The sequence below is a fragment of the Bubalus bubalis genome, chromosome 12, assembly GCF_019923935.1.
Source record: "Bubalus bubalis isolate 160015118507 breed Murrah chromosome 12, NDDB_SH_1, whole genome shotgun sequence".
Lineage (NCBI taxonomy): Eukaryota > Metazoa > Chordata > Mammalia > Artiodactyla > Bovidae > Bubalus > Bubalus bubalis.
Genome location: NC_059168.1, coordinates 27,318,516 through 27,331,200, shown reverse-complemented (window position 1 = coordinate 27,331,200; position 12,685 = coordinate 27,318,516). Strand labels below are relative to the sequence as shown.

Below are 12,685 nucleotides of genomic sequence, written 5' to 3'. Positions count from 1 at the left end.
ATTCTGACTTCAAAAAAAGCTGACGAGTATAAATGACTGCTTATATTCCTTTTTAAAAATCCTGTAAATTTTAGGTAAAACTCTAATGGCCCAAACAATATTTCTTTGAATTTGAAACAGTCTGTTTATAAAATTGAAATAACTTGCCCTGGAATTCAGAATAAGGTAACTTAAAAAAAAAATAAAACAATTCATCTTTCCTGGCATCAAGTCCTTGACGATTAGCACAATCAGTCCTGGGATCCTCTTGCCTCTAATACTCATGGCTACCAGTAGAGTGGTATGTCACAGCCCAGCTTTCAGCAGATATAAACTGAGCTTCTTGAAGACTTGAAATTCATATGGGTTTTACTATACTTTCAATACTGAGCACAGCTAACACAGTGTCTGGTACATAGTAGTTGCTTAGAAAATGTTTTTAGAATGACAGATATCAATGCCTCTGATTTAATGTCAAAGACACTATTATGAGGACAATGTGGAACTCTGTTCAGTATTCCCTCCCCTAATCATATATGATTTTTACTTTTAGAAAATACTATTAACTCTTTAGTACTTTTGTAAGCAAATAGTTGGGGAAGAATGTAGGCAAAATCCAGGATTATAGATGACAGCAAAAATTTTTATTACATGAGTCTAACTGCTAGAGGGATTTAAAAAGTATTTTAACCTAGTATGTTGTTATCTTGGACATACCCTTTTTTTTTTTTTTTTAAGAGCATTAGCTTTGTAAAATTTTTTTAAAGGACTTTTTTTAAAAATAGCTGTTCTGCCTTATGCTTTGTAATGACTTCATAATAATTCATGTTGTGGTTATTTCATCATTTATTTGTATCAGTACCTTCTGGGTGAATTTTTAGGTTGTACACACACATACGTACATACCTTTGAACAATAGTCTTGCTATTTCCTTAGAATAAATTCTGTGAAATCATGCACAAATGTCTTACAATTGTTGTGAGGATTAAATTAGATAGTATTATAAAAGCCTTGTAACAGTGCCTGACAGTAAAATCTCAAGGACTTTGGTAGTATGGTTATTGTTAGTTGTTTTTGTTGGTTTAGTCTTGCCACTAGACTTCAAGCCCCTAAATAAAATGACTGCTTCAACTAGAAAAACATCAGAGATCCCAACTCCAAGTGACTTGAACAATAAGGAAATTTATTATTCTTTTATTAAACAATAAGGAAATGTCATTGCTGGGAGGTCATTGTGTGTGTTGGGACGGGGGCAGAGTGGGCAGGAAATCCAGAACTGGTTAATACAGGATTTCAGGAAGATCCAGAGTCTTTGCAGATGTGTTACCTGCCATACTCAGGGAGACAGCTTGATCCTCAAGCCGGTCCTGGTGACATAAGATAATGCTTACTCCAGCTGCAGGAGGCATACTTGACTGAAAAGAAGAAAAGACATGGGTCTATATTTGAGAGGGATGTCTCTTCCTGAAAGCCTCAGAAGATATACCCTCACATTTTATTTCCTGTAACTGGATAAGTGGAATGAGACTGGTGATATTGGCTTAGCCCATTATTTTTATACCTTTTGATCATGATACACAGTAGGAAATATATTTTATACCATGATCAAGATACTCATCACACATCTGTTTGCATATATGTATATGTCACTCTATACAGTAAAACATAATTCAAAATAATAGCTCCTCAATATAATACTTATCCTTACTGCTTATGATAAAATTAAACACTGTTTTTTATTTATATTTAAATACAAGGGTTTTTAACCCTCAAATAAAAACATTCAGAAAGATTTCATGGGTAGTATAAGATGTTCATAAATTTGTTCCAGTCCAGAACACATGAAGACGGTGAACCTATGTGGTATACTATTGAGTCTATTCTTTTAAATTTTGATTGAGTCAAGATAAATACTTTTTCACAGAAAGAGGTAATTGGGAGTGTAAATAATCTTGGGCTTCCCTGGTGGCTCAGATGGTAGAGTCTGCCTGCAGTGCAGGAGACCTGGGTTCAATCCCTGGATTGGGAAGATCCCCTGGAGAGGGAAATGGCAACCCATTCCAGTATTCTTGCCTGGAAAATCCCATAGACAGAGGAGCCTGGTAGGCTGTAGTCCATGGGGTCGCAAAGAGTTGGACATGACTGAACGAACATGTCCATTGATACAGGCAAGAATCATCAGTGAATTCTATACTCAAAGAGATAGGATACACAAGTGCAAGAATACGAGGAGTTGGCGATCACTGGGAACCATCTTGAAAGCTGCCTAGCACAGAGTATAAAATTATAAGACAACTCAAATGCAGTGTGTGGCCCTGGATTCAATTCTGGATTGGGAAGAAAATGCTGTTAAGTAGAATTGGGACATTTGATGAAATTTGAGTTTGGCCTATGCATTAGATAGTATTGTTGTTTAGTCACTAAGTCGTGTCCAACTCTTTGTGACCCCATAGACTGTGGCCTGCCAGGCTCTTCTGTCCATGGGATTTTCCAGGCAAGAATACTGTACTGGGTTGCCATTTGCTTCTCCAGGGGATCTTCCTGACCCAGAGATAGAACCCAAGTCTCTTGCGTTGCAGGTGGATTCTTTACTACTGAGCCACCAGGGAGGCCCATTAGATAATATTATGTTGCTGATGACTTACCTGATTTTATTTATCATATTAATACAGTGGTATATAATACAGTGTCCTTATTATTTGGAAATGCACACTGAAGTATTTGTTTGAAAAGAGGCTATGAGGAGATCCTTTATACTACTCCTGCAGGGTTTTTTATTTTTTTCTAAATTTGAAGTTCAGTCAGTTCAGTTCAGTTCAGTCTCCCAGTCATGTCCGATTCTTTGCGACCTCATGAATCGCAGCACGCCAGGCCTCCCTGTCCATCACAAACTGCCGGAGTTCACTCAGACTCACATCCATTGAGTCAGTGATGCCATCCAGCCATCTCATCCCTCTGTCGTCCCCTTCTCCTCCTGCCCCCAATCCCTCCCAGCATCAGAGTCTTTTCCAATGAGTCGACTCTTCGCATGAGGTGGCCAAAGTACTGGAGTTTCAGCTTTAGCATTATTCCTTCCAAAGAACACCCAGGGCTGATCTTCTTCAGAATGGACTGTTTGGATCTCCTTGCAGTCCAAGGGACTCTCAAGAGTCTTCTCCAACACCACAGTTCAAAAGCATCAATTCTTTGGTGCTCAGCTTTCTTCACAGTCCAACTCTCACATCCATACATGACCACAGGAAAAACCATAGCCTTGACTAGACGGACCTTTGTTGGCAAAGTAATGTCTCTGCTTTTGAATATGCTATCTAGGTTGGTCATAACTTTCCTTCCAAAGAGTAAGCGTCTTTTAATTTCATGGCTGCAATCACCATCTGCAGTGATTTTGGAGCCCAGAAAAATACAGTCTGACACTGTTTCCACTGTTTCCCCATCCACTTCCCATGAAGTGATGGGACCAGATGCCATGATCTTCGTTTTCTGAATGTTGAGCTTTAAGCCAACTTTTTCACTCTCCTCTTTCACTTTCATCAAGAGGCTTTTGAGTTCCTCTTCACTTTTCTGCCATAAGGGTGGTGTCATCTGCATATCTGAGGTTATTGATATTTCTCCTGGCAATCTTGATTCCAGCTTGTGCTTCTTCCAGCCCGGCGTTTCTCATGATGTACTCTGCATATAAGTTAAATAAGCAGGGTGACACTTTACAGCCTTGACGTACTCCTTTTCCTATTTGGAACCAGTCTGTTTTTCCGTGTCCAGTTCCAACTGTTGCTTCCTGACCTCAAGAGGCAGGTCAGGTGGTCTGGTATTCCCATCTCTTTCAGAATTTTCCACAGTTTATTGTGATCCATACAGTCAGAGGCTTTGGCATAGTCAATAAAGCAGAAATAGATGTTTTTCTGGAACTCTCTTGCTTTTTCAGTGATCCAGCGGATGTCGGCAATTTGATCTCTGGTTCCTCTGCCTTTTCTGGATCCAGCTTGAACATCTGGAAGTTCCCAGTTCACATACTATTGAAGCCTGACTTGGAGGATTTTGAGCATCACTTTGCTAGCATGTGAGATGAGTGCAGTTGTGAGGTAGTTTGAACATTTTTTGGCATTGCCTTTCTTTGGGATTGGAATGAAAACTGACCTTTTCCAGTCCTGTGGCCACTGCTGAACTTTCCAAATTTGCTGACATATTGAGTGCAGCACTTTCACAGCATCATCTTTTAGGATTTGAAATAGCTCAACTGGAATTCCATCACCCCACTAGCTTTGTTCATAGTGAGGCTTCCTCAGGCCCACTTGATTTCACACTCCAGGATGTCTGGCTCTGGGGGAGTGATCACACTATTGTGGCTATCTGGGTCATAAAGATCTTTTTTGTATAGTTTTTCTATATATTCTTGCCACCTTTTCTTAATATCTTCTGCTTCTATTAGGTCCATACCGTTTCTGTCCTTTATCGTACCTGTCTTTGCATGAAATGTTCCCATGGTATCTCTCATTTTCTTGAAGAAATCTCTAGTCTTTCCCATTCTATTGTTTTCCTCTATTTCTTTGCATTGATCACCGAGGAAGGCTTTCTTATCTCTCCTTGCTATTCTTTGCAACTTGGCATTCTGATGGGTTTATCTTTCCTTTTCTCCTTTGCCTTTCTCTTCTCTTTTCTCAGTTATTTGTAAGGCCTGGTCAGACATTTTGCCTTTTTGCATTTCTTTTTCTTGGGGATGGTCTTGATCACCACCGCCTGTATAATGTTACAAACCTCCATCCATAGTTCTTCAGGCACTCTTTCTATCAGGTCTAATCCTTTGAATCTATTTCTCACTTCCACTTCTATTTCTCAATTCCATAAGGGATTTGATTTAGGTCATACCTGAATGGTCTAGTGGTTTTCTGTACTTTCTTCAATTTAAGTCTGAATTTTACAATACGGAGTTCATGATCTGAGCCACAGTCAGCTCCTGATCTTGCTTTTGCTGACTCTATAGAGCTTCTCCATCTTCGGCTGCAAAGAATATAATCAATCTGATTTCAGGATTGACTATCTGGTGATGGTCCATGTGTAGAGTCTTCTTTTATCCTGTTGGAAGAGGATGTTTGCTGTGACCAGTGTGTTCTTTTGGCAAAACTGTTAGCCTTTGCCCTGCTTCTTTTTGTACTCCAAGACCAAACTTGCCTATTACTCTAGGTATCTCTTGACTTCCTCCTTTTGCATTCCAGTCCCCTGTGATGAAAAGGACATCTTTTTTTCTTCTTTTTTTTTGAGAAAAAAAAAAGACTTATAAGCAATAGGCTCTTCAATTTCATGAAATATGAGAGTTCGGTTTACTGTCAAACTTACTGAATATTCATGTTCTCCTTCCTGTTCACTCTTCTCTTAAGAACAAAGGGTCATAATACACATGCAAGTGAAGATAAGAATTCAAGGTAGCGTGCCAATAATAGTAACCAGCATTGGCTCAGTGTGCTCCCAGAACCAGCAGCAGCATTACTGCAGAGCTTGTTGGAATGTAAATTCTCAGGCCCCAACCCAGACCTACTGAATCAAAGACTCTTGGTGTGGGGCCCAGCAACCTGTGTTTTAACAAACTCGAGAGGTAATTTTTATGGCAAGCTAAGGGAAAAATGCTGGTGCTGTTGTACTCAAGTCAAGTGTTTAAGTAGAGAGTATGAAACACAGATTTCTAAAGTTTAGGTCAATTACATCAGCCAACAGTGTTTAAGAGAAATGAACAAATTGACTTTGCTGTGTCTTAGCCTGCTACCTGTAATACAGGCAAAGTAATGGAATAGTCCAAGAATTCCACGTTCTTTACTTTTGATTGATGTTTGATCTTTCTTTTCAGCACGATGTATCTCAGACTCTGCTCAAGGCAACACTGGACAGTGTTGTAGAAGAATGTGTCAGTTTTGTGGGAGTGGATATTAACATCTGTTCTGAAGTTTTGTTAAGGTGAGACAGGAAGTCTGTGGCTGAAGATTACAGAATCTTGAGTTTCTTTACTGACTGTCCAAACTCAGTTAGAACAAGGGGACACGTGTGAAGCTGCCAAGTATAGAAATTTGATCAGTTCATACATTGCTTTAATCAGTCAGGGAGGAAGACATCATTTAAGAAAATAATCATAACAATTCATATATATTATAATTTTTAATACTGAAAATCTAAAGTGAAGAGCGTATGATAACTGTTGAGTCACTGCTGCTGCTGCTGCTGCTGCTAAGTCGCTTCAGTCGTGTCCGACTCTGTGTGACCTCATAGACGGCAGCCCACCAGGCTCCCCCGTCTCTGTGATTCTCCAGGCAAGAGCACTGGAGTGGGGTGACATTGCCTTCTCCATTGAGTCACTAATAGAATTTAAATAAGGTTAACATGGAAAAGAGCCATTTCCCATCACATAATAAATAGGTAGATATTTTTCACTAGTTCAGTCTCTTGCTTACATCTGTCACAGCTGGCCATCACCAAAAGATAAATTCTGAGGGAACACGGTATATGGTTACCATATTTTTACCTTGATTCCTCAAGTTACATATCAAAATCTTCATCATATTAATACTATTATCATGTCTTACATGCTGTTTTTTCCCCCTGGGGTTACAGAAGAGCTCTTCTTTTGTTCCTAATCTTACATTTATTATACAAGTTTGGAAATTCTGGACCTCTGGGAAAAAATCTAGATCCTTCTGCTTTGAAATTAGAACAGCAGAAAATAATCCCTTGCATTTTAAGGTGTTGCCTCCCTGATGGCTCAGTGGTCGAGAACCCACCTGCCTAGCAGAAGAGGCGAGTTCAATCCCTGTATTGGGAAGATCCACTGGACAAGGAAATAGCAACCTACTCTAGAATTCTTGCCTGAGAAATCTCGGACAGAGGATCCTGGCAGCCTACACAGTCCATGAGGTCACAAAGAGTCAGACACAACTTAGCAACTACACAAGAGCAACTTTCTACCATAGTAATAAACATTCCATAATTCAATATATGGAATTCTATAATAGAATTCAGATTCTCTAATTAACATCAAGTCAACTACCTAATGACAGAGTATTTTTTATCATGGATAAGTGCCTTTCCACCGTTTAAGTCTTTACTGAGGAGAACAGGCTGACAAAAATAAGATAGTACAATGCAACTGTAGCTATATTAACTTCTGCTCCTGAATCACTTTGTAAGATAACTGGGAATAGGCAGAATTATTACTTGATTTAGAAATGCAAGCAATGTAACTAGTGTAGAAATCTGTAGGAAAGGTGGTTTTCTTATACCTCTCTTAACCAGTTTGCCAGCATCTTTATGACAGCCCCTGGTTTTGTCACTATTTTGCTTTCTACTGTCCTTCACTCTTCTTGGAAAACTGTTTCCCCTTTGTCTTTTTGACATAACCCACCTTTGATTAACTGAACTTAGAGACATATGAAAGATATAATTGCAATTGCTTTTATGTTTCTTTACATGCCATCTTTTCTTTCAGTTCTCTTAGAACAATTATATTGGCCATGTTACTCATTTTGTTTATTTTTTTAGGCATATTGCTGGACTCAATGCCAACCGAGCCAAAAATATTATTGAATGGCGTGAGAAAAATGGGCCATTCATCAACCGAGAACAGCTGAAGAAAGTGAAAGGGCTGGGTCCCAAATCTTTCCAACAATGTGCTGGTTTCATCAGAGTCAACCAGGATTATATTCGAACATTTTGCAGGTGATTATTAAGGTGTACACTGTCGTTTCTAATATAAACCTCCTCTTGTACTGTTACCCATCCTTCTCACTGGCATAAATCCTAGCTGTTCATTTCTTCATTCTTTCATTCAATATGTGTAGACTATCTTAATCTTTACTAGGCATTGGGAATACAGCAGTGAACAAATGAACAAATTCACTGGCCTCATGGAGTTAAGTTTTAATAAATGAGACAGACAATAAATAAACTAGTAAAACAGTTTCAGATAAGTGTTATAAAAATTAAAGCAAAGCAATATGACACTATCTTAGGGAGCAATAAACTGCTTTATATGAGTTATTTACTGAAGTTATTTGAGCCAAGTTTTGAATGAAATGAAGGAGCCAGTCACATAGGGATCAGAAGGAAGGCATTCAAGCAGAGCAGACAATATGTGTGCAGCAGCCTGAGGCAGGACCACTTTGGTGTACTTAGGGAAAGGAGCTAAGGCCGATGTGATTCGAGCACCACAAGTGGAAGGACTGGCACCAGATGAGGCTACAAAGAAGACTTTGCAATGACCACTTCAGAGTGACAGCTGTTCCCCTAAGCATAGTTGAGGGATGTCCCTGGTGGTCCAGTGGTTAAGACAATGTGCTTCTACTCCAAGGGCCACAAATTCCATTCCTGGTCAGTGAAGTTCCACATGCCTTGGGGGTGTGGCAAAAAAAAAAAAAAAAGGGCAGCATAATTGAGTTTCCCTGCTTCTCCCTCAATGAAAACTGGCCAAGGCATTAATTAGCAGATGTGTAAATTAAGAGCTAAGTTCTTGCTTTCTAATCCTGGTAGCACAAAAAGCAAAGAAATTGGGTAAACTTCTTAGCATTTTGTAATCATAAAAGACTAGCTTTTATGCATTTGCTGCTCTGGGGTCGCACAGAGTTGAACGTGACTGAAGCAACTTAGCAGCAGCAGCAGCAGCAGCTTTGGAACTACTTGATTCATTCATTGTGTATTTTTTTCTTCTGACACAGAAGTTACAATCATTTTTTTTCTGGAAAAGACTGAGGGAAAACCAGCCCCTCTGAAAAGCAGAATATATTTTGAAGCCATAGTAATTAAAACAGTTTGGGTTTGATGTAGAAATAGGTAGAACAGAATAGAGTCTGAAATACAGTAAAACACAGAGGGAATTTAATTTATGATAAAGGTGACATTTCATATAGTGGGGAAAATCGATTAATTAACCAGTAAAACACTTGGTTAGTAAATTCAAATAGTATAAAAAAGAATAAAGTGAAAAGTGTACCCCAACTTGTCCCTTCAAAATAGTTTCTTATTATTGCTTCCAAAACTAAATTTATACTTATATAAGCTTATATATATGTGTCTATTATTTTTAAATGCATACAGAACAACTTATGGTATACAACTAGTTAAAACTTGTTTTGTTTCATTCATGTATCTTGGATCTCTTTCCACATATTACTTATTGACTTATATCATTCTCTATATATGCCAGCACAGTATTTAATTTATAAATGGACTGTAATTTAATCTAATCAGTGCTCTGTTGTTGAACATTTGGGTTATTTTAAAGCCTTAGTTTTTTTCAACTGGTAATGAAGGACTTGAAGATTCATCACTATTATATTTCCTTGATAGGTCATGCATTTATTCAGAATGACTATTGCTATCTTATTGAGTGTTTTTATTTTTAAATCTATTTTGTTTGCTAGCATTGTTGCCATATCTGCCCTTTTCAGAATATGCTTGGTATTTTTTATTTTCAAACTTTCTATGATATTCAGTTTTTTATATGACTCATAGGTTTTCTGGTTTTGCTTAATCCATTCAAAATTATGCTTATTGATATGTTTGAACTTCCATCTTTTATATTTTCTCTTCATGCCTCCTGATTCTTTTTTTTTCATGCAGCTTGTTACATTTGTCAGTTAACAGGGCTCCTCCCTGTTTTTCTCCTTGTCTTCCTTCACTTCAGTTCAGTTGCTCAGTCGTGTCCGACTCTTTGCAATCCCATGGACTGCAGCATGCCAGGGCTTCCTGTCCATCGCCAACTCCTGGAATTTACCCAAACTCATGTCCATTGAGTCGGTGATGCCATCCAACCGTCTCATCCTCTGTTGTCCCCTTTTCCTCCTGCCCTCAATCTTTCCCAGCATCAGGGACTTTTCAGATGAGTCAGCTCTTCCCATCAGGTGGCCAAAGTTTCGGAGTTCAGCTTCAACATCAGTCCTTCCAATGAGCACCCAGGACTGATCTGCTTTAGATGGACTGGTTGGATCTCCTTGCAGTCCAAGGGACTCTCAAGAGTCTTCTCCAACACCACAGTTCAAAAGCATTGATTCTTCAGTGCTCAGCATTCTTTACAGTCCAACTCTCACATCCATACATGACTACTGGAAAAACCAGTAGTCTTGACTAGACAAACCTTTGTTGACAAAGTAATGTCTCTGCTTTTTAATATGCTATCTAGGTTGGTCATAACTTTCCTTCCAAGGAATGTCTTTTAATTTCATGGCTGCAGTCACCATCTGCAGTGATTTTGGAGCCCCAAAAAATAATGTCTGACTGTTTCCCCATCTGTTTGCCATGAAGTGATGGAAACAGGTACCATGATCTTAGTTTTCTGAATTTAAGCCAACTTTTTCACTCTCCTCTTTCACTTTCATCAAAAGGCTCTTTAGTTCTTCACTTTCTGCCATAAGGGTGGTGTCATCTGCATATCTGAGGTTATTGATATTTCTCCTGGCAGTCTTTTTTTTTTTTTGGCTAATAATTTTGTTTTATTTGTGCTTACTATCAACTTGTATTTCACCTTTTAGAAATTTTTCTCTACATACAATTTTTTAGTTTTAGTGCTTTTTTTTTTTAATTTAAATTTATTTATTTTAACTGGAGGCTAATTACAGTATTTTTTATCAGATCAGTCGCTCAGTCGTGTCCGACTCTTTGCAACCCCATGAATCGCAGCACGCCAGGCCTCCCTGTCCATCACCAACTCCCAGAGTTCACTCAGACTCACGTCCATCGAGTCAGTGATGCCATCCAGCCATTTCATCCTCTGTCATCCCCTTCTCCTCCTGCCCCCAATCCCTCCCAGCATCAGAGTCTTTTCCAATGAGTCAACTCTTTGCATGAGGTGGCCAAAGTACTGGAGTTTCAGCTTTAGCATCATTCCTTCCAAAGAACACCCAAGACTGATCTCCTTTAGGATGGACTGGTTGGATCTCCTTGCAGTCCAAGGGACTCTCAGGAGTCTTCTCCAGCACCACAGTTCAAAAGCATCAATTCTTCGGTGCTCAGCCTTCTTCACAGTCCAACTCTCACATCCATACATGACCACAGGAAAAACCATAGCCTTGACTAGACGAACCTTTGTTGGCAAAGTAATGTCTCTGCTTTATGCTTCTGGTTTTGCCATACATCAACATGAATCCGCCTCGGGTATACATGTGCTCCCCATCCTGAATACCCCTCCCACCTCTCTCCCGTACCATCCCTCTGGGTCATCCCAGTACACCAGCCCCAAGCATCCTGCATCAAACCTGGACTGGCGATTCATTTCTTATATGATATTATACATGTTTCAATGCCATTCTCCCAAATCATCCCACCCTCTCCCTCTCCCACAGAGTCCCAAAGACTGTTCTATACATCTGTGTCTCTTTTGCTGTCTCACATACAGGGTTATCGTTACCGTCTTTCTAAATTCCATATATATGCGTTAGTATACTGTATTGGTGTTTTTCTTTCTGGCTTACTTCACTCTGTATAATAGGCTCCAGTTTCATCCACCTCATTAGAACTGATTCAAATGTATTCTTTTTAATGGCTGAGTAATACTCCATTGTGTATACGTACCACAGCTTTCTTATCCATTCATCTGCTGATGGACATCTAGGTTGCTTCCATGTCCTGGCTATTATAAACAGTCTTGATTCTAGCTTGTGCTTCCTCCAGCCCAGCATTTCTCATGATGTACTCTAGCATATAAGTTAAATAAGCAGGGTGACAATATACAGCCTTGACATATTCCTTTTCCTATTTGGAACCAGTCTGTTGTTCCATGTCCAGTTCTAATTGTTGCTTCCTGACCTGTATACAAATTTCTCAAGAGACAGGTCAGGTGGCCTGGTATTCCCATCTCTTTCAGAATTTTCCACAGTTTATTGTGATCCACACAGTCATAGGCTTTGGCATAGTCAATAAAGCAGAAATAGATGTTTTTCTGGAACTCTCTTGCTTTGCCTTTCCTAAATCCAGCTTGAACATTTGGAAGTTCACGGTTCTCATATTGCTGAAGCCTGGCTTGGAGAATTTTGAGCATTATTTTGCTAGCGTGTGAGATGAGTGCAATTGTGCGGTAGTTTGAGTATTCTTTAGTATTGCCTTTCTTTGGGATTGGAATGAAAACTGACCTTTTCCAGTCCTGTGGCCACTGCTGAGTTTTCCAAATTTGCTGGCATATTGAGTGCAGCACTTTAAAAGCATCATCTTTCAGGATTTGAAATAGCTCAACTGGAATTCCATCACCTCTGCTAGCTTTGTTCGTAGTGATGCTTCCTAAGGCCCACTTGAGTTTGCATTCCAGGATGTCTAGCTCTAGGTGAGTGATCACACCATCATGATTATCTGGGTCATGATCTTTTTTGTACAGTTCTTCTGTGTATTCTTCCCATCTCTTTTTAATATCTTCTGCTTTTGTTAGTTCCATGCTATTTCTGTCCTTTATTGTGCCCATCTTTGCATGAAAAGTTCCCTTGGTATCTCTAATTTTCTTGAAGAGATCTCTAGTCTTTCCCATTCTATTATCTTCCTCTATTTCTTTTCACTGATCACTGAGGAAAGCTTTCTTATCTCTCCTTGCTATTCTTTGGAAACCCCAGTAAGACAGTAGGTGCTAAGAGAGGTTATCAGAGGGCAGACAGACTGAAACCACAATCACAGAAAACTAGCCAATCTGATCGTATGGACCACAGCCTTGTCTAACTCAATGAAACTAAGCCATGCCATGTAGGGCCACTCA

The 12,685-nt window shown here is 39.3% G+C and overlaps 1 protein-coding gene across 2 annotated transcripts in view; it reads left to right on the top strand.

Annotated features, from left to right (window-relative positions):
- Nucleotides 1–12,685, top strand: part of SRBD1 (S1 RNA binding domain 1) — a 238,278-nt gene that overhangs the window by 198,955 nt on the left and 26,638 nt on the right. For both annotated transcript variants that reach the window (XM_025260955.2, XM_025260954.2), the window contains exons 17-18: nucleotides 5,816–5,922; nucleotides 7,498–7,674. In XM_025260955.2, coding sequence (XP_025116740.1) covers nucleotides 5,816–5,922; nucleotides 7,498–7,674 — 284 coding nt within the window. The remainder of the gene's footprint in view (nucleotides 1–5,815; nucleotides 5,923–7,497; nucleotides 7,675–12,685) is intronic.